The 22,699-nt window shown below is 40.3% G+C and overlaps 3 protein-coding genes across 3 annotated transcripts in view; 1 reads left to right on the top strand and 2 right to left on the bottom strand.

Annotated features, from left to right (window-relative positions):
- kcnk9 (potassium channel, subfamily K, member 9) overlaps positions 1 to 22,699 on the top strand; it is a gene marked incomplete at both ends in the record, with an annotated part of 80,718 nt that overhangs the window by 22,074 nt on the left and 35,945 nt on the right. The window lies entirely within an intron of this gene.
- On the bottom strand, positions 2,593 to 8,411 carry LOC310936116 (uncharacterized protein; the record flags this gene model as incomplete). Its single annotated transcript, XM_083900155.1, has 2 exons — positions 2,593 to 4,319; positions 6,758 to 8,411. 2 exons carry the CDS (start codon positions 8,409 to 8,411, stop codon positions 2,593 to 2,595), a joined length of 3,381 nt encoding a protein of 1,126 aa, XP_083756281.1.
- LOC310936115 (E3 ubiquitin/ISG15 ligase TRIM25-like) lies at positions 11,423 to 20,327 on the bottom strand (the record flags this gene model as incomplete). The annotated part of the gene is made up of 2 exons (XM_083900154.1): positions 11,423 to 13,111; positions 19,239 to 20,327. 2 exons carry the CDS (start codon positions 20,325 to 20,327, stop codon positions 11,423 to 11,425), a joined length of 2,778 nt encoding a protein of 925 aa, XP_083756280.1.

The raw sequence follows: 22,699 nt of genomic DNA, 5'->3' as shown, positions 1-22,699 counted from the left end.
ATCCTCTAGACCGGACTATACCCCTCTAGACAAGACTATAATCCTCTAGACAAGACTATAATCCTCTAGACCAGACTATATCCCCTAGACCAGACTATAATCCTCTAGGCCAGACTATAATCCTCTAGACCAGACTATACCTCTCTAGACAGGACTATAATCCTCTAGACCAGACCATAATCCTCTAGGCCAGACTATAATCCTCTACACCAGACTATAATCCTCTAGACCAGACTATAATCTTCTATGCCAAACTATAACCCTCTAGACCAGATTATAATCCTCTAGACCAGATTATAATCCTCTATGCCAAACTATAATCTTCTAGACCAGAATATAATCCGCTAGGCCAGACTATAATCCTCTAGACCAGATTATAATCCTCTAGACCAGATTATAATCCTCTATGCCAAACTATAATCTTCTAGACCAGAATATAATCCTCTAGGCCAGATTATAATCCTCTATGCCAAACTATAATCTTCTAGACCAGATTATAATCCTCTAGACCAGATTATAATCTTCTATGCCAAACTATAATCTTCTAGACCAGAATATAATCCTCTAGACCAGACCATAGTCCTCTAAGCCAGACTATAATCCTCTAGACCAGACCATAATCCTCTAGACCAGATTATAATCCTCTATGCCAAACTATAATCTTCTAGACCAGACTATAATCCTCTAGACCAGATTATAATCCTCTATGCCAAACTATAATCTTCTAGACCAGAATATAATCCTCTAGACCAGATTATAATCCTCTATGCCAAACTATAATCTTCTAGACCAGACTATAATCCTCTAGACCAGACAGAATATTCTGGTCAGTGGTATAAAATGTATTTGTTGATGAATGTCAGTAAAATTGTTAAAAACGTTTGTACAGAGATTCTAGATTCAAAACAAACTTTATTGTCCCAGAGGGAAATTTGCTGCAATATTGTATTAAAATTCAATTAAAAAACAACAACATTCTGAATTCCTAAAACATAAAACCTGGATTATAATCAATAAATAATTTCAAAAACAACTTCACAGAACAAAAAAAAACAAGAAACAAAACGATCAATAGACGAGATAAAAATAACCTGGAAACTTAAAACCAATAAGTTTATTTACATTTTTATTATTTTATGAAGGAAGACGGTTTAGAGAGGAGAGTTCACACTGATGTGATTTGTGTTTTATAATCTAAAAAATCTCTGAAGGTAAAAGTGGAGAATCTGCACGTGAACTATATGATTCTAATTCTTTGAATGATTCACAGACTTTGGTCACGATGATGAGAAGATGTTGATGTTTGTGGTTTTTACGTCAGAGTGAAAGTGAACTTCTCTGTTTATTTGATGAACTTTATTCATCGTCCGACTTCATTTTAGACTTTGATTCATTTTCCTCATTTGGTCTGAGTTTCATTTTTTTGTCTTTGTTTGTCTTGTTCGTGGAGTTCCTGTTTTATTTTGACACTTCCTGTTTTTGATCGTCGCTGCCCCGCCCCCTTTAATCAGTGTCACCTGTGTCTGGTTGAGTATCTTCACTCAGTCTTTCCTGTTTGTTCTCTGTTGGACGGTTGTGGTTTTTACTCCTCGTCTCATCTCTCTCTGTGTAAGTAACTTATTTATTTACTGACTCTAACGCAGACGTGTGTCAAACTCGAGGCTCGGGGCCCAGATGTGGACCGCCACGTCGTTTTATGTGGCCCCGCGAGTGATTAATTAGTCTTAAAAATCTGTGTTAAAATAGGTCTGTGCTGCTTTGAGGCGCGGGTTGACCATATAACTACATTTCCCACAATGCATGGCGATTGCATTACCCGCAAAGTGACGGCATCCCGCCACTAGATGGCAGCGTATCACTGTATAGGCATCATGCAACGAGTGAAATTGAATAAGTAATAAATACAGAAAGTTATTTAGCGAGTAACCCTAACCCTAGGGTAGTTACCTTTATTTTACATTATATTTGGTTACATTTATTCTGTGTAACAGTTGCATCTCATCCCTCAACAACACATTGTTTGTGTTACCCGGACATGTCGAGCACGTGAATGATTGATTTTTGAATAGTTCTGTAATGTTTATTGGTTTTACCATCATTGTTTGCCTTAATGTCTTAAAATGGCTCATAGAGTGATTATTTTAAACCTTAACTGTATTTATTTTATTTTGATTTTTTTGCTTTAATTGCGAAAAGAAAAAAACGTTGCTTTGAACTCTTAAAATAACTCTCAAACACAGTGAAATCACCTTGAATTACATTTTATTTTGAAAATATCGTCAGAAGTTGATTTACAACAGACACAGAATCATTACTGTGATTTAAACAGTACATTTTTACCATAAATGTTCCAACAACTTTGCTATAAACTCTTAAAATAGCTCTTAAACACTTTAAAAATCACCTTAAGTTTGATTGAAAAACATGTCATTAACGTCTTTAAAGTGTTTTAGAGATTTGAGGAATTTAAAGATAAAACAGAGGAAAGAGCAGATTATTGTTGTTGTTGTTATTGTCGTCGTTTCACTGAGAGCAGAGAAGTTAAAGATTTAAACTCAGAGTTTAACTCACTGATCCTGAAAGAACTCCAGACTATTTGAGTTTACACAACTCAGCTGTGGATCCAGGTGAAGAAGAATAAAGCCCGACTCCAGCATAGAGAGGCTGAGAAAACGTGGTGTGGACTCTGTGGATCAGAGTCATGGTGTCAGAGACTCTGTAGAAGGACAGAAGACCTGCTCTGTGGTCCAGGTAAACTCCCACTCTGGAGACGACAACATCTGAGACTTTAGTGCAGATGATGTTGTGACGAAAATAACAACTGTTTTGGTAACAAAATAAAGACCAAGATTTGTCATTTAATCCAAAAACACATTCTTCTAAACTCCCTGATCTTCTGATGTTCTTGTACGTCACTGCTACACTAACTCCTCCTCCTCTCCACTTCACCTCCCAGTAACAACGTCCACTCAGACTCTCTTTACTCAGGACCTGAAGATAATCAGTGAATCTGTCTGTGTGATCAGGATAAGACTGATCTTTATTCATCACTGTCACTTTTCTGTTTCCCTCAGATAAAAACAGACGTTTGTTTACTGTGTTTGGATCCAGTTTGATTTCCTGTGAATATCTGAGGAACTCAGCTCTGGTCTTTGGTTCAGGTCCAGGTTCTGGTTCTGGTTCTGTCAGTAAAACATCTTCTTCAGCCACAGCCAGTGAGACGTTTGTCCACGTCTGGGTCAGGACGTCCTTCAGTTGTCCTCTGAGATTCACCACAGCTGCTGTCACGTCCTCAAAGTGTCTCAGAGGACGGACGTTGATGGTGGACGAGTGTGTAGATGGACTGAGTGCTGACAGTGAGCCGTAGTTGAGGAGAAACTGGTTGTGGTCGTGTGTGAGTGAGAGCTGCTTCAGTTCAGCTTCTCTCTTCTTCAGCTCAGTCTTCTCCTGCTGAAGCTTCTTCTCAGCGTCTCTGACTCGACTCACTTCAGTTTGCTGCTTGGATCTGATCTGCTGCTTCACCTCAGAGCTCAGCTCAGTGAAGATCTTGTCTGTGTCGTCCACAGCTTTATCAGCAGAGACAGTGAGAGCCTCCTCCTGCTGTTGAAGCACCTTCACGTCTCTGTCTATGTCCTGGACTCTCTGCTGGACTTCTTCTTGACTCAGATCCAGCTCTCTCTGCTTCTGCTTCCTCTCTGCTGCAGCTGAGACTGTGTCGTGGTCTTTGTGTTGGTCCACAGAGCAGAGATAACAGATACACTGATGATCAGTGCGGCAGAACATCTTCTTCACCTCGTCATGAAGAGGGCAGATGTTCTCCTGGAGGTTCTTGGAGGGCTCCACCAGCTTGTGTCTCTTTAATGCAGATGATTGACGATGAGGCTGGAGATGTTCCTCACAGTAAGAGGCCAAACAATCCAAACAGGACTTTTCAGCTTTCAGTTTCCTGCCAGTGCAGACATCACAGGCCACATCTTCAGCTCCAGCATAGCAGTGATGAGCAGGAGCAGCGTGGAGTCCAGTCTTCTTCAGCTCCTCCACTAACTCTGCTAACATGACGTTCTTTAACAGTTTAGGCCTCGGTGTGAAGGCCTCTCTACACTGAGGGCAGCTGTAGATCCTCTTCACGTCCTCTGAGTCCCAGTGGTCTTTAATACAGTTCTTACAGAAGCTGTGTCCACAGTTCAGAGTCACAGGATCCTTCAGAAGATCCAAACAGATGGAACAAGAGATAGTTTCTCTCTGCAGCTGAACTCCTGCCATTTCACCAACGTCTGACTTTCTCTTCCTCAATAAATGGAACAGGTTTGATCTCTGATCTCAACAACATGTGATGCAGAAGTGGGCGGAGCCTGTGGGCTCTGGCTCTTGTCCACCTGTTGGCTCCTCCTCCTCCCATTGTCAAACTGCAGGTGTGAGGGGGGCGGGAACCAGGAAATAGCAGGCGGAGCCACGCCTACTCTGACATGGAGTGAACTCTGTACTTAGTGACACTCCCTGTGTGTGTGTGTGTGTGTGTGTGTGTGTGTGTGTGTGTGTGTGTGTGTGTGTGTGTGTGTGTGTGTGTTTTTGTACTTGCAACATACTGAGGACCAGTGAGGGTTTTTAACCAACAAAGTGAGGACATTTTTACGAAGTGAGGACATTTTGGCCAGTCCTCACTTTGTTTTCATTGAAATCACTTCCTGAGGTTGCTATAACATGCTATACTCAATTTGTAAAAAAAAAAAAAAAAAAAAAAATTTGGACGACATAATATTGTATGACGTTTTTGTCAAATTTTGGGTCAATTTTTTTTCAAACTTTTGACGACAGTGTGACGTTTTTTTTTCCAATTTATTACCAAAAATGTTGGGTCAATTTTGTTTTTCAAATTTTGGACGACATAGTATAGTACGACGTTTTTGTCAAATTTTGGACCAAAAATTTTTGGTCAAATGTTATTTTTAAATTTTGGTTGATATAGTATAGTATGATGTTTTTTGTAAACATTTTGACCAAAAATTACAAAAAAATAAATAAATCGAAAAAGTTTTCCAGCCCTTTTTTCTCTGGGGCTCCACCTGCATATAGTTTATGGTACTGCACCCAGTAGTTCTTTATAGATGTCATTCACGAAGTAGATATTTGTAATTGTGTTGATTTATAAAGTGGAAATGGTGGTCCTCACTTTGTCAGCAACCCGGTCCTCAGTATGCAGCAAGTACAAGAATGTGTGTGTGTGTGTGTGTGTGTGTGTGTATGTGTGTGTGTGTGTGTGTGTGGTCCTCACTTTGTCTTCATTTCCTTAGGTTGTAAACATGCTATACTCTGTTTTTAACACAGCTCCTCAATTTGGTGCAAAACACCATTTTCCAGCCCTATATTTTAAAGTGGACCTAGACCGGAAGTTCCAATTAACGCTGTTTTTTTAGTGTGTATCTGCGTCATTACCTTGTTTAAGAAGCCCTGAAGGTTCTAAACAAACAGTTCAGTCACTGCTGAGAACGCTGTGTTTTATTGTAATCTCGGGCTTCAGCGAGATCTCTGAAAAAAACCCGGTCCGGTTACGTAAACAGCGGTTCTCCTGAACAGCAGATCCTCCTGCTCCGGGCACTAGTCCGGGCACATCCGGTTGCGTACATTGAACCGCAGAAGAAGAATAACGTCCGTTGTGGAGGTGTTTCACGAGCGACAGTGTCTTCTGCGGCGGGGAGTCGTGAAGAAGCTATTTTTAAACACTTGTTAAAACAATTTGATTTGATAATGAGTAGCAGTGCATCCACCGTTCCAGAGGGGGGAGCTGTGCTTCTGAGAGCTGGTGTGCTGAATAGTACTGGCCAATCACAAGACACTCTGTCTTCCGGGTTGAGAGAGTTGAGTCTCAAATATCGCGACTCAGGAACAGCGTCAGAAAAGACAGATTTCTATCGGCTCGTTTACAGCAACTAGGAGGTTTTTGAGCATAAAAACAAATGAATGTATGTAAGTAGACCTCCATAACTAACATATATGTGCAACAGGACCACTCTATGTGACCTTTAGCCTATTCCTATTTGTATATGTATGTATATATAAACATATATATTATATGTATATATATACTTTGTGACTTACTTAAAAAGGGACTTTTTCTGTTTTGTGAGTTCACATCTGTCAGTTTTGAGTCAGTTTTTTTACCATTATTGTTTGCCTTAATGTCTTAAAATGGCTCATAGAGTGATTATTTTAAACCTTAACTGTATTTATTTTATTTTGATTTTTTTGCTTTAATTGCGAAAAGAAAAAAACGTTGCTTTGAACTCTTAAAATAACTCTCAAACACAGTGAAATCACCTTGAATTACATTTTATTTTGAAAATATCGTCAGAAGTTGATTTACAACAGACACAGAATCATTACTGTGATTTAAACAGTACATTTTTACCATAAATGTTCCAACAACTTTGCTATAAACTCTTAAAATAGCTCTTAAACACTTTAAAAATCACCTTAAGTTTGATTGAAAAACATGTCATTGTGTGTGTGTGTGTGTGTGTGTGTGTGTGTGTGTGTGATTCTAGAAGCTAAAGTTCACTTGTGTTTCATCACTTTGTTCAGTTTTAAAGTCTTTAAAGTGTTTTAAGAAGAAGAATTTAAAGATAAAACAGAGGAAAGAGCAGATTGTTGTTGTTGTTGTTGTTGTTGTCGTCGTTTCACTGAGAGCAGAGAAGTTAAAGATTTAAACTCAGAGTTTAACTCACTGATCCTGAAAGAACTCCAGACTATTTGAGTTTACACAACTCAGCTGTGGATCCAGGTGAAGAAGAATCCCAAAACCAGACTCCAGCATAGAGAGGCTGAGAAAACGTGGTGTGGACTCTGTGGATCAGAGTCATGGTGTCAGAGACTCTGTAGAAGGACAGAAGACCTGCTCTGTGGTCCAGGTAAACTCCCACTCTGGAGACGACAACATCTGAGACTTTAGTGCAGATGATGTTGTTGTGACTAAAATAACAACCGTTTTGGTCACAAAATAAAGCCCAAGATTTGTCATTTAATCCAAAAACACATTCATCTGAACCTGATCTGCTGATGTTCTTGTACGTCACTGCTACACAAACTCCTCCTCCTCTCCACTCCACCTCACAGTAACAACGTCCACTCAGACTCTCTTTACTCAGGACCTGAAGATAATCAGTGAATCTGTCTGTGTGATCAGGATAAGACTGATCTTTATTCATCAATGTCACTTTTCTGTTTCCCTCAGATAAAAACAGACGTTTGTTTACTGTGTTTGGATCCAGTTTGATTTCCTGTGAATATCTGAGGAACTCAGCTCTGGTCTTTGGTTCAGGTTCTGGTTCTGGTTCTGTCAGTAAAACATCTTCTTCAGCCACAGCCAGTGAGATGTTTGTCCACGTCTGGGTCAGGACGTCCTTCAGTTGTCCTCTGAGATTCACCACAGCTGCTGTCACGTCCTCAAAGTGTCTCAGAGGACGGACGTTGATGGTGGACGAGTGTGTAGATGGACTGAGTGCTGACAGTGAGCCGTAGTTGAGGAGAAACTGGTTGTGGTCGTGTGTGAGTGAGAGCTGCTTCAGTTCAGCTTCTCTCTTCTTCAGCTCAGTCTTCTCCTGCTGAAGCTTCTTCTCAGCGTCTCTGACTCGACTCACTTCAGTTTGCTGCTTGGATCTGATCTGCTGCTTCACCTCAGAGCTCAGCTCAGTGAAGATCTTGTCTGTGTCGTCCACAGCTTTATCAGCAGAGACAGTGAGAGCCTCCTCCTGCTGTTGAAGCACCTTCACGTCTCTGTCTATGTCCTGGACTCTCTGCTGGACTTCTTCTTGACTCAGATCCAGCTCTCTCTGCTTCTGCTTCCTCTCTGCTGCAGCTGAGACTGTGTCGTGGTCTTTGTGTTGGTCCACAGAGCAGAGATAACAGATACACTGATGATCAGTGCGGCAGAACATCTTCTTCACCTCGTCATGAAGAGGGCAGATGTTCTCCTGGAGGTTCTTAGAGGGCTCCACCAGCTTGTGTCTCTTTAATGCAGATGATTGATGATGAGGCTGGAGATGTTCCTCACAGAAAGAGGCCAAACAATCCCAACAGGACTTTTCAGCTTTCAGTTTCCTGCCAGTGCAGACATCACAGGCCACATCTTCAGCTCCAGCATAGCAGTGATGAGCAGGAGCAGCGTGGAGTCCAGTCTTCTTCAGCTCCTCCACTAACTCTGCTAACATGACGTTCTTTAACAGTTCAGGCCTCGGTGTGAAGGCCTCTCTACACTGAGGGCAGCTGTAGATCCTCTTCACGTCCTCTGAGTCCCAGTGGTCTTTAATACAGTTCTTACAGAAGCTGTGTCCACAGTTCAGAGTCACTGGATCCTTCAGAAGATCCAAACAGATGGAACAAGAGAGAGTTTCTCTCTGCAGCTGAACTCCTGCCATTTCACCAACGTCTGACTTTCTCTTCCTCAGAAGTGAAACCAACAACATGTGACGCAGCAGTGGGCGGAGCCTGTGGGCTCTGCCTCTTCCCCAACTGTTGGCTCCTCCTCCTCCCATTGTCAAACAGCAGGAGTGAGGGGGCGGGAACCAGGAAATAGCAGGCGGAGCCACGCCCACTCTGACATGGAGTGAACTCTGTACTTAGTGACACTCCCTGTGTGTGTGTGTGTGTGTGTGTGTGTGTGTGTGTGTGTGTGTGTGTGTGTGTGTGTGTGTGTGTGTGTTTTTGTACTTGCAACATACTGAGGACCAGTGAGGGTTTTTAACCAACAAAGTGAGGACATTTTTACGGAGTGAGGACATTTTGGCCGGTCCTCACTTTGTTTTCATTGAAATCACTTCCTTAAAAATGAATGTGTCATGTGTCTGCGAGATGAAAACACCAAGGTTCTTGTTCTTCTTCTTTTTCTTATGAACAGGAAGAACCTTTCTATTTTTTTTTTGTTCGTCCATTGTTGAGGAAAAAAAAACGTGAAACTCCACATCAAGAAAGAAGCAATTCCAGCGTTATTATAGAGACCTGTGTGTGTGTGTGTGTGTGCGTGTGTGTGTGAGGGTTTTTAACCGACAAAGTGAGGACATTTTGGCCGGTCCTCACTTTGTCTTCATTTCCTTAGGTTGTAAACATGCTATACTCTGTTTTTAACACAGCTCCTCAATTTGGTGCAAAACACCATTTTCCAGCCCTATATTTTAAAGTGGACCTAGACCGGAAGTTCCAATTAAGGCTGTTTTTTAGTGTGTATCTGCGTCATTACCTTGTTTACGAAGCCCTGAAGGTTCTAAACAAACAGTTCAGCCACTGCTGAGAACGCTGTGTTTCATTGTAATCTCGGGCTTCAGAGAGATCTCTGAAAAAACCCGGTCCGGTTACGTAAACAGCGGTTCTCCTGAACAGCAGATCCTCCTGCTCCGGGCACTAGTCCGGGCACATCCGGTTGCGTACATTGAACCGCAGAAGAAGAATAACGTCCGTTGTGGAGGTGTTTCACGAGCGACAGTGTCTTCTGCAGCGGGGAGTCGTGAAGAAGCTATTTTTAAACACTTGTTAAAACAATTTGTTTTGATAATGAGTAGCAGTGCATCCACCGTTCCAGAGGGGGGAGCTGTGCTTCTGAGAGCTGGTGTGCTGAATAGTACTGGCCAATCACAAGACACTCTGTCTTCCGGGTTGAGAGAGTTGAGTCTCAAATATTGCTGCTGAGGAACAGCGTCAGAAAAGACCGATTTCTATCGGCTCGTTTACAGCAACTAGGAGGTTTTTGAGCATAAAAACAAGTGAATGTATGTAAGTAGACCTCCATAACTAACATATATGTGCAACAGGACCACTCTATGTGAGCTTTAAGGTGATAAGCTTTGTAAGATGATATCACGGCTGTTTGAGCCTCACTTCACTGGTTAACAGTGAATCTTAGAATCAATTTTAAAATCTTGACCCTAACTTTTAGAGCGTTTCACGGTCCCTGCCTCGACACTGTTGTCACTTTTAAGAATTCTTCTTTTTAAAACAGGCTTTTAGTTCGACTAAGGTGTTTATTACATTCTTTTCTTTTCTTTTTTTTACTGCGTTTTCCCAATCCAATCACATAAAAACACATTAAACATACAACAGACCTAAGAACAAACCATAAAACAATACAAAATACTATATAAAATACAAAAACAGGTCATACAATAAAAGTGTAAAAAACACTGGGTCAAAAGCCAAAGAGTAAAGAGTTCCTGGTTTTTGTTTGTCAGTATTTTATACAAAACAAAAGGACGTCATTGTTTGTAGGAACTGGGATTATTTATCTCTTATTTTGACATTTTTGTGACTTGCTTGTGTATTTCTGTCCGTCTGCTTAGGTGTTGTCTGTTACAGCAGTTATTGCTGTAAACTCAACCATTAAATCATTTAATTCTTAATAATTATTGGCTCTTGTGGCTGATTCTCCTTAAAGCAGCTGAACCGTAGACTCTTATATGACGAGGTGAGGGTGGAGAATGTTTCTTTATATCAATCATATTTTTACAAAGACTTAAAACCTTCAAATCTTTTTACTCTAGTCTTCATCTCGCTCCTTTTTATTCCACCCTATGTTGCCTTTATTAGCATTTTTAGTTCATTTTAAAGTTAGAACAGGGTTTGACTTTAGCCTATTCCTATTTGTATATGTATGTATATATAAACATATATATTATATGTATATATATACTTTGTGACTTACTTAAAAAGGGACTTTTTCTGTTTTGTGGGTTCACATCTGTCAGTTTTTTTTTTACCATTATTGTTTGTCTTAATGTCTTAAAATGGCTCATAGAAGTGATTATTTTAAACCTTAACTGTATTTATTTAATTTGTGTTTTTTTGCTTTGATTGCGAAAAGAAAAAAACGTTGCTTTGAACTCTTAAAATAACTCTCAAACACAGTGAAATCACCTTGAATTACATTTTATTTTGAAAATATCGTCAGAATTTGATTTACAACAGACACAGAATCATTACTGTGATTTAAACAGTACATTTTTACCATAAATGTTCCAAAAACTTTGCTTTAAACTCTTAAAATAGCTCTTAAACACTTTAAAAATCACCTTAAGTTTGATTGAAAAACATGTCATTGTGTGTGTGTGTGCGTGTGTGTGTGTGTGTGTGTGTGTGTGTGTGTGTGTGTGTGTGTGTGTGTGTGTGTGTGTGTGTGTGTGTGTGTGTGTGTGTGTGTGTGTGTGTGTGTGTGTGTGATTCTAGAAGCTAAAGTTCACTTGTGTTTCATCACTTTGTTCAGTTTTAAAGTCTTTAAAGTGTTTTAAGAGATTTGAGGAATTTAAAGATAAAACAGAGGAAAGAGCAGATTATTGTTGTTGTTGTTGTTGTTGTTGTTGTCGTCGTCGTCGTTTCACTGAGAGCAGAGAAGTTAAAGATTTAAACTCAGAGTTTAACTCACTGATCCTGAAAGAACTCCAGACTATTTGAGTTTACACAACTCAGCTGTGGATCCAGGTGAAGGATAAAAACAGACTCCAGCATAGAGAGGCTGAGAAAACGTGGAGTGGACTCTGTGGATCAGAGTCATGGTGTCAGAGACTCTGTAGAAGGACAGAAGACCTGCTCTGTGGTCCAGGTAAACTCCCACTCTGGAGACGACAACATCTGAGACTTTAGTGCAGATGTTGTTGTGATGAAAATAACAACTGTTTTGGTCACAATATAAAGACCAAGATTTGTCATTTAATCCAAAAACACATTCATCTGATCTCCCTGATCTTCTGATGTTCTTGTACGTCACTGCTACACTAACTTCTCTTCCTCTCCACTTCACCTCACAGTAACAACGTCCACTCAGACTCTCTTTACTCAGGACCTGAAGATAATAAGTGAATCTGTCTGTGTGATCAGGATAAGACTGATCTTTATTCATCAATGTCACTTTTCTGTTTCCCTCAGATAAAAACAGACTTTTGTTTACTGTGTTTGGATCCAGTTTGATTTCCTGTGAATATCTGAGGAACTCAGCTCTGGTCTTTGGTTCAGGTTCAGGTTCAGCTCCTGGTTCTGTCAGTAAAACATCTGCTTCAGCCACAGCCAGTGAGATGTTTGTCCACGTCTGGGTCAGGACGTCCTTCAGTTGTCCTCTGAGCTTCACCACAGCTGCTGTCACGTCCTCAAAGTGTCTCAGAGGACGGACGTTGATGGTGGACGAGTGTGTAGATGGACTGAGTGCTGACAGTGAGCCGTAGTTGAGGAGAAACTGGTTGTGGTCGTGTGTGAGTGAGAGCTGCTTCAGTTCAGCTTCTCTCTTCTTCAGCTCAGTCTTCTCCTGCTGAAGCTTCTTCTCAGCGTCTCTGACTCGACTCACTTCAGTTTGCTGCTTGGATCTGATCTGCTGCTTCACCTCAGAGCTCAGCTCAGTGAAGATCTTGTCTGTGTCGTCCACAGCTTTATCAGCAGAGACAGTGAGAGCCTCCTCCTGCTGTTGAAGCACCTTCACGTCTCTGTCTATGTCCTGGACTCTCTGCTGGACTTCTTCTTGACTCAGATCCAGCTCTCTCTGCTTCTGCTTCCTCTCTGCTGCAGCTGAGACTGTGTCGTGGTCTTTGTGTTGGTCCACAGAGCAGAGATAACAGATACACTGATGATCAGTGCGGCAGAACAAGTCCATCACCTTATTGTGAAGAGGGCAGATGTTCTCCTGGAGGTTCTTGGAGGGCTCCACCAGCTTGTGTCTCTTTAATGGAGGTGATTGATGATGATGCTGGAGATGTTCCTCACAGTAAGAGGCCAAACAATCCCAACAGGACTTTTCAGCTTTCAGTTTCCTGCCAGTGCAGACATCACAGGCCACATCTTCAGCTCCAGCATAGCAGTGATGAGCAGGAGCAGCGTGGAGTCCAGTCTTCTTCAGCTCCTCCACTAACTCTGCTAACATGACGTTCTTTAACAGTTCAGGCCTCGGTGTGAAGGCCTCTCTACACTGAGGGCAGCTGTAGATCCTCTTCACGTCCTCTGAGTCCCAGTGGTCTTTAATACAGTTCTTACAGAAGCTGTGTCCACAGTTCAGAGTCACTGGATCCTTCAGAAGATCCAAACAGATGGAACAAGAGAGAGTTTCTCTCTGCAGCTGAACTCCTGCCATTTCACCAACGTCTGACTTTCTCTTCCTCATAAATGGAACAGGTTTGATCTCTGATCTCAACAACATGTGATGCAGAAGTGGGCGGAGCCTGTGGGCTCTGGCTCTTGTCCACCTGTTGGCTCCTCCTCCTCCCATTGTCAAACTGCAGGTGTGAGGGGTAGGGAACCAGGAAATAGCAGGCGGAGCCACGCCCACTCTGACATGGAGTGAACTCTGTACTTAGTGACACTCCCTGTGTGTGTGTGTGTGTGTGTGTGTGTGTGTGTGTGTGTGTGTGTGTGTGTGTGTGTGTGTGTGTGTGTGTGTGTGTGTTTGTTTTTGTAATTGCAACATACTGAGGACCAGTGAGGGTTTTTAACCAACAAAGTGAGGACATTTTTGCCGGTCCTCACTTTGTTTTCATTGAAATCACTTCCTGACGTTGCTATAACATGCTATACTCAATTTGTAAAAAAAAAATAAAAAAATAATATTATATAGTACGACGTTTTTGTCAAATTTTGGACCAAAAATTTTTGGTCAAATGTTATTTTTAAATTTTGGTTGATATAGTATAGTATGACGTTTTTTGTAAAAATTTTGACCAAAAATTACAAATAAATAAATAAATCGAAAAAGTTTTCCAGCCCTTTTTTCTCTGGGGCTCCACCTGCATATAGTTTATGGTACTGCACCCAGTAGTTCTTTATAGATGTCATTCACGAAGTAGATATTTGTAATTGTGTTGATTTATAAAGTGGAAATGGTGGTCCTCACTTTGTCAGCAACCCGGTCCTCAGTATGCAGCAAGTACAAGAATGTGTGTGTGTGTGTGTGTGTGTGGTCCTCACTTTGTCTTCATTTCCTTAGGTTGTAAACATGCTATACTCTGTTTTTAACACAGCTCCTCAATTTGGTGCAAAACACCATTTTCCAGCCCTAAATTTTAAAGTGGACCTAGACCGGAAGTTCCAATTAAGGCTGTTTTTTTAGTGTGTATCTGCGTCATTACCTTGTTTATGAAGCCCTGAAGGTTCTAAACAAACAGTTCAGCCACTGCTGAGAACGCTGTGTTTTATTGTTATCTCGGGCTTCAGCGAGATCTCTGAATAAACCCGGTCCGGTTACGTAAACAGCGGTTCTCCTGAACAGCAGATCCTCCTGCTCCGGGCACTAGTCCGGGCACATCCGGTTGCGTACATTGAACCGCAGAAGAAGAATAACGTCCGTTGTGGAGGTGTTTCACGAGCGACAGTGTCTTCTGCGGCGGGGAGTCGTGAAGAAGCTATTTTTAAACACTTGTTAAAACAATTTGTTTTGATAATGAGTAGCAGTGCATCCACCGTTCCAGAGGGGGGAGCTGTGCTTCTGAGAGCTGGTGTGCTGAATAGTACTGGCCAATCACAAGACACTCTGTCTTCCGGGTTGAGAGAGTTGAGTCTCAAATATCGCTGCTGAGGAACAGCGTCAGAAAAGACAGATTTCTATCGGCTCGTTTACAGCAACTAGGAGGTTTTTGAGCATAAAAACAAGTGAATGTATGTAAGTAGACCTCCATAACTAACATATATGTGCAACAGGACCACTCTATGTGAGCTTTAAGGTGATAAGCTTTGTAAGATGATATCACGGCTGTTTGAGCCTCACTTCACTGGTTTACAGTGAATCTTAGAATCAATTTTAAAATCTTGACCCTAACTTTTAGAGCGTTTCACGGTCCCTGCCTCGACACTGTTGTCACTTTTAAGAATTCTTCTTTTTAAAACAGGCTTTTAGTTCGACTAAGGTTTTTATTACATTCTTTTCTCTTTTTTTTTTTTTTACTGCGTTTTCCCAATCCAATCACATAAAAACACATTAAACATACAACAGACCTAAGAACAAACCATAAAACAATACAAAATACTATATAAAATACAAAAACAGGTCATACAATAAAAGTGTAAAAAACACTGGGTCAAAAGCCAAAGAGTAAAGAGTTCCTGGTTTTTGTTTGTCAGTATTTTATACAAAACAAAAGGACGTCATTGTTTGTAGGAACTGGGATTATTTATCTCTTATTTTGACATTTTTGTGACTTGCTTGTGTATTTCTGTCCGTCTGCTTAGGTGTTGTCTGTTACAGCAGTTATTGCTGTAAACTCAACCATTAAATCATTTAATTCTTAATAATTATTGGCTCTTGTGGCTGATTCTCCTTAACCCTGTAAGACCCAAATTAAGAAAAACCTAAAAAAAAATTATTTGACCATTCAGATGTTGTTGTAGGAGGCCTTAGATGCCGAAATCAAATAGTTTTTGGGAAAAAATCATTTATGTACGTTTTTAGAGAAACGTTGTAATTTTACAACGTTGGGCTTTGGTGGTAGCAGAATTTCTGTGTTTTTACTCACTTTGTCTGAACAATTCACAACAACTAAGGGTTAATTTGCAGGTTTGATTGCTTACTTAGCTCCATAAATGTATATAACATTTAAAAATAATCACACATTAGTCATATTTTTATGAAAGCATTTATTAAAAATAACTAAATAAATACATAAACAGGATAAAATCAAATTTTTTTCTCTCAACTTTCTCATTCCTTTTTTCTTTTCACGACAAACTTTCATTGTTCATGAAAGTCTTAAAAACAGTTGAAAAGCAAAGGCGAACATCACACTTGCTGCATTGTGTGTTGGTGAATCCTTTACTGCAGCATCCTCTCTCTGTCTTCATGTCCTTGTGTACGTCCAATAACAGGTGTGCACATCTCTTGAATGGTCTCTTCTGAGCATTCAGAGTCTTCATGATGTCACTGTCTGTGTTGCTGGACTCTCTTTGCATGAAGATGAAATCCAGACCAGAAAAATCTGTATTGTGACTGATCAAATATTTCTTCAGGCCAGTGACACCTGTCACTGTGCATGATGTGTTTGTGTGTTTTTGGCTCGATGTCCACGTAATGATCAGCTGGACAGTCCATGGGTGGTTGGTTTTCTTTGTCCATTTGTTGACAGACATCTTCATCTGAGTCTTCATCACTCTCATCAGTGTCATTGAGTTCCATCTCAACTTCACTCTCTCCAGTTTGGATGATATCAATCACATCCTGCACACTGTATCACAGCTCTTGCTGGTGGCATTCTGGAAAAAAAGCAATGAATTAACACGTATAAATATGCTTTGTATATAGTAGTACATAACCTGAAGGAATAGATAGGGTGTTGGACCAAGTTCTCTGTGTAGAAATGTTTTCAAGGCAGACAATACTGTCTGCTGATTGTAAGACACTTTGGACTTAAGCATCTGCTAAATGCCCTAAATGTAAATGTAATAGTCTGAGCCTATGGTCTCTACTTATCATACTAAAAGAAAAACATGCAAACCCCCACTTACATCCACACCACACATTCAGGAACATTTACACCTTTCCCAGAACTGAATTACCTGTTGATATCCTCTTTGTGGACAAAGACATGGGATTTTAGCTCAGTCTGATCAAATTAACTATGTATTTTTTTAGACATAAAACTTTTAAATCAGTCAAATTTGACCAGAACACAACACAAGGGTATAATATATGTAATGTATACTGTTCATGTATAAAGAAAATCCTCTGTTTCAGACAGTGATGTTATGGAGTGAATATCACCTGTTTGTGTCCATTGAAACAAGCCTGTTATTTTTGCTACCACCAAGACCCAGTTTCTGTAAAATTACAACAAATATGTAACAAGCTCTAAATTCAATTTGATGCATCTATTCCACAATAACTAAATATGTACATGCTCTACACATTATAATAACACCCCAAAAAAATATAAAAGACATTTTACTGACTTTAATCTGATGAATCCAGTCCAATGAAACTAAGAGGTTTTGTTTGGAGGAAATCTTGAAAAGTTGTGTGCGTTCATGGCCATAAAGTGGGACTTATAAACAAATGTAACATCCACTAACATTGTTAGACTGAACATTAAGACCCAATGACTATGTACATGTGGTAAAAAACCAGATAAAATATAACAGATAGTTTTTAGGGATGGCTAAAGTTAACGTTGTAATTTTACAACCGTGGGTCTTACAGGGTTAAAGCAGCTGAACCGTAGACTCTTATATGACGAGGTGAGGGTGGAGAATGTTTCTTTATATCAATCATATTTTTTACAAAGACTTAAAACCTTCAAATCTTTTTACTCTAGTCTTCATCTCGCTCCTTTTTATTCCACCCTATGTTGCCTTTATTAGCATTTTTAGTTCATTTTAAAGTTAGAACAGGGTTTGACTTTAGCCTATTCCTATTTGTATATGTATGTATGGTAACGCTTTCTTTTACAGTCCCCTAATTACCAGGTATTTACCTGGTAAATTCATGGTAACACCAAAGTGTTACTAGGTAATTACCAATGGTAATAAGAAAGTAAATACAGTGAAACTGTTGCCAAAATACTGGGCATTTACCTGGTAACTATATAGTTAATTATAGCGTGTTATTACTGCTGTTAATAAGAAGGTATGTACAGCTAAACTATGGCAAAACTATGGTAAATGTAAGTGTATTATTGGGTTATAAACTGGTAATAAGCAGGTACCTACAGTCCCCTAATTACTAGCTATTTACCCAAGGGGTAATCTAACAAACCTAACCCTAAAAATGTGTGTAATTACATGGAAACAAGCTTGGCTTTCTTTTACAGTACAGTTTTACTTTACTTACCGAGTACATTACCGTGCATTACCCAGTATTTTGGCAACGGTTTCACTGTATTTACTTATCTTATTACCCTTGGTAATTACCTAGCAACACTTTAGTGTTACCATGAATTTACCAGCTAAATACCAGGTAATTAGGGGACTGTAAAAGAAAGCGTTACCGTATGTATATATAAACATATATATTATATGTATATATATACTTTGTGACTTACTTAAAAAGGGACTTTTTCTGTTTTGTGAGTTCACATCTGTCAGTTTTGAGTCAGTTTTTTTAACCATTATTGTTTGCCTTAATGTCTTAAAATGGCTCATAGAAGTGATTATTTTAAACCTTAACTGTATTTATTTAATTTGTATTTTTTTGCTTTGATTGCGAAAAGAAAAAAACGTTGCTTTGAACTCTTAAAATAACTCTCAAACACAGTGAAATCACCTTGAATTACATTTTATTTTGAAAATATCGTCAGAAGTTGATTTACAACAGACACAGAATCATTACTGTGATTTAAACAGTACATTTTTACCATAAATGTTCCAAAAACTTTGCTTTAAACTCTTAAAATAGCTCTTAAACACTTTAAAAATCACCTTAAGTTTGATTGAAAAACATGTCATTGTGTGTGCGTGTGTGTGTGTGTGTGTGATTCTAGAAGCTAAAGTTCACTTGTGTTTCATCACTTTGTTCAGTTTTTAAGTCTTTAAAGTGTTTTAAGAAGAAGAATTTAAAGATAAAACAGAGGAAAGAGCAGATTATTGTTGTTGTTGTTGTTGTTGTCGTCGTCGTTTCACTGAGAGCAGAGAAGTTAAAGATTTAAACTCAGAGTTTAACTCACTGATCCTGAAAGAACTCCAGACTATTTGAGTTTACACAACTCAGCTGTGGATCCAGGTGAAGGATAAAAACAGACTCCAGCATAGAGAGGCTGAGAAAACGTGGAGTGGACTCTGTGGATCAGAGTCATGGTGTCAGAGACTCTGTAGAAGGACAGAAGACCTGCTCTGTGGTCCAGGTAAACTCCCACTCTGGAGACGACAACATCTGAGACTTTAGTGCAGATGATGTTGTTGTGACGAAAATAACAACTGTTTTGGTCACAAAGTAAAGACCAAGATTTGTCATTTAATCCAAAAACACATTCATATAAACTCCCTGATCTGCTGATGTTCTTGTACGTCACTGCTACACTAACTCCTCCTCCTCTCCTCTTCACCTCACAGTAACAACGTCCACTCAGACTCTCTTCACTCAGGACCTGAGGATAATCAGTGAATCTGTCTGTGTGATCAGGATAAGACTGATCTTTATTCATCAATGTCACTTTTCTGTTTCCCTCAGATAAAAACAGACGTTTGTTTACTGTGTTTGGATCCAGTTTGATTTCCTGTGAATATCTGAGGAACTCAGCTCTGGTCTTTGGTTCAGGTTCAGGTTCTGGTTCAGGTTCTGGTTCAGGTCCAGGTTCAGGTTCAGGTTCTGGTTCTGTCAGTAAAACATCTTCTTCAGCCACAGCCAGTGAGACGTTTGTCCACGTCTGGGTCAGGACGTCCTTCAGTTGTCCTCTGAGCTTCACCACAGCTGCTGTCACGTCCTCAAAGTGTCTCAGAGGACGGACGTTGATGGTGGACGAGTGTGTAGATGGACTGAGTGCTGACAGTGAGCCGTAGTTGAGGAGAAACTGGTTGTGGTCGTGTGTGAGTGAGAGCTGCTTCAGTTCAGCTTCTCTCTTCTTCAGCTCAGTCTTCTCCTGCTGAAGCTTCTTCTCAGCGTCTCTGACTCGACTCACTTCAGTTTGCTGCTTGGATCTGATCTGCTGCTTCACCTCAGAGCTCAGCTCAGTGAAGATCTTGTCTGTGTCGTCCACAGCTTTATCAGCAGAGACAGTGAGAGCCTCCTCCTGCTGTTGAAGCACCTTCACGTCTCTGTCTATGTCCTGGACTCTCTGCTGGACTTCTTCTTGACTCAGATCCAGCTCTCTCTGCTTCTGCTTCCTCTCTGCTGCAGCTGAGACTGTGTCGTGGTCTTTGTGTTGGTCCACAGAGCAGAGATAACAGATACACTGATGATCAGTGCGGCAGAACATCTTCTTCACCTCGTCATGAAGAGGGCAGATGTTCTCCTGGAGGTTCTTGGAGGGCTCCACCAGCTTGTGTCTCTTTAATGCAGATGATTGACGATGAGGCTGGAGATGTTCCTCACAGTAAGAGGCCAAACAATCCAAACAGGACTTTTCAGCTTTCAGTTTCCTGCCAGTGCAGACATCACAGGCCACATCTTCAGCTCCAGCATAGCAGTGATGAGCAGGAGCAGCGTGGAGTCCAGTCTTCTTCAGCTCCTCCACTAACTCTGCTAACATGACGTTCTTTAAGAGTTTAGGCCTCGGTGTGAAGGCCTCTCTACACTGAGGGCAGCTGTAGATCCTCTTCACGTCCTCTGAGTCCCAGTGGTCTTTAATACAGTTCTTACAGAAGCTGTGTCCACAGTTCAGAGTCACTGGATCCTTCAGAAGATCCAAACAGATGGAACAAGAGAGAGTTTCTCTCTGCAGCTGAACTCCTGCCATTTCAACAACGTCTGACTTTCTCTTCCTCAATAACTGGAACAGGTTTGATCTCTGATCTCAACAACATGTGATGCAGAAGTGGGCGGAGCCTGTGGGCTCTGGCTCTTGTCCACCTGTTGGCTCCTCCTCCTCCCATTGTCAAACTGCAGGTGTGAGGGGGGCGGGAACCAGGAAATAGCAGGCGGAGCCACGCCCACTCTGACATGGAGTGACCTCTGTGCTTAGTGACACTCCCTGTGTGTGTGTTTGTGTGTGTGTGTGTGTGTGTGTGTGTTTTTGTACTTGCAACATACTGAGGACCAGTGAGGGTTTTTAACCAACAAAGTGAGGACATTTTTACGGAGTGAGGACATTTTGGCCGGTCCTCACTTTGTTTTCATTGAAATCACTTCCTTAAAAATGAATGTGTCATGTGTCTGCGAGGTGAAAACACCAAGGTTCTTGTTCTTCTTCTTTTTCTTATGAACAGGAAGAACCTTTCTATTTTTTTTTTGTTCGTCCATTGTTGAGGAAAAAAAAGCGTGAAACTCCACATCAAGAAAGAAGCAATTCCAGCGTTATTATAGAGACCTGTGTGTGTGTGTGTGTGCGTGTGTGTGTGAGGGTTTTTAACCGACAAAGTGAGGACATTTTGGCCGGTCCTCACTTTGTCTTCATTTCCTTAGGTTGTAAACATGCTATACTCTGTTTTTAACACAGCTCCTCAATTTGGTGCAAAACACCATTTTCCAGCCCTATATTTTAAAGCGAACCTAGACCGGAAGTTCCAATTAACGCTGTTTTTTTAGTGTGTATCTGCGTCATTACCTTGTTTACGAAGCCCTGAAGGTTCTAAACAAACAGTTCAGCCACTGCTGAGAACGCTGTGTTTTATTGTAATCTCGGGCTTCAGCGAGATCTCTGAAAAAACCCGGTCCGGTTACGTAAACAGCGGTTCTCCTGAACAGCAGATCCTCCTGCTCCGGGCACTAGTCCGGGCACATCCGGTTGCGTACATTGAACCAAAGAAGAAGAATAACGTCCGTTGTGGAGGTGTTTCACGAGCGACAGTGTCTTCTGCGGCGGGGAGTCGTGAAGAAGCTATTTTTAAACACTTGTTAAAACAATGTTTTGATAATGAGTAGCAGTGCATCCACCGTTCCAGAGGGGGGAGCTGTGCTTCTGAGAGCTGGTGTGCTGAATAGTACTGGCCAATCACAAGACACTCTGTCTTCCGGGTTGAGAGAGTTGAGTCTCAAATATCGCTGCTGAGGAACAGCGTCAGAAAAGACAGATTTCTATCGGCTCGTTTACAGCAACTAGGAGGTTTTTGAGCATAAAAACAAGTGAATGTATGTAAGTAGACCTCCATAACTAACATATATGTGCAACAGGACCACTCTATGTGAGCTTTAAGGTGATAAGCTTTGTAAGATGATATCACGGCTGTTTGAGCCTCACTTCACTGGTTAACAGTGAATCTTAGAATCAATTTTAAAATCTTGACCCTAACTTTTAGAGCGTTTCACGGTCCCTGCCTCGACACTGTTGTCACTTTTAAGAATTCTTCTTTTTAAAACAGGCTTTTAGTTCGACTAAGGTTTTTATTACATTCTTTTCTCTTTTTTTTTTTTTTACTGCGTTTTCCCAATCCAATCACATAAAAACACATTAAACATACAACAGACCTAAGAACAAACCATAAAACAATACAAAATACTATATAAAATACAAAAACAGGTCATACAATAAAAGTGTAAAAAACACTGGGTCAAAAGCCAAAGAGTAAAGAGTTCCTGGTTTTTGTTTGTCAGTATTTTATACAAAACAAAAGGACGTCATTGTTTGTAGGAACTGGGATTATTTATCTCTTATTTTGACATTTTTGTGACTTGCTTGTGTATTTCTGTCCGTCTGCTTAGGTGTTGTCTGTTACAGCAGTTATTGCTGTAAACTCAACCATTAAATCATTTAATTCTTAATAATTATTGGCTCTTGTGGCTGATTCTCCTTAACCCTGTAAGACCCAAATTAAGAAAAACCTAAAAAAAAATTATTTGACCATTCAGATGTTGTTGTAGGAGGCCTTAGATGCCGAAATCAAATAGTTTTTGGGAAAAAATCATTTATGTACGTTTTTAGAGAAACGTTGTAATTTTACAACGTTGGGCTTTGGTGGTAGCAGAATTTCTGTGTTTTTACTCACTTTGTCTGAACAATTCACAACAACTAAGGGTTAATTTGCAGGTTTGATTGCTTACTTAGCTCCATAAATGTATATAACATTTAAAAATAATCACACATTAGTCATATTTTTATGAAAGCATTTATTAAAAATAACTAAATAAATACATAAACAGGATAAAATCAAATTTTTTTCTCTCAACTTTCTC

This window comes from Microchirus variegatus, assembly GCF_963457635.1.
Source record: "Microchirus variegatus genome assembly, chromosome: 13".
In the NCBI taxonomy this organism is placed as follows: Eukaryota; Metazoa; Chordata; class Actinopteri; order Pleuronectiformes; family Soleidae; genus Microchirus; species Microchirus variegatus.
The sequence above is the reverse complement of the archived record's forward strand: the minus strand, read 5'-3'. Positions and strand labels throughout refer to the sequence as shown.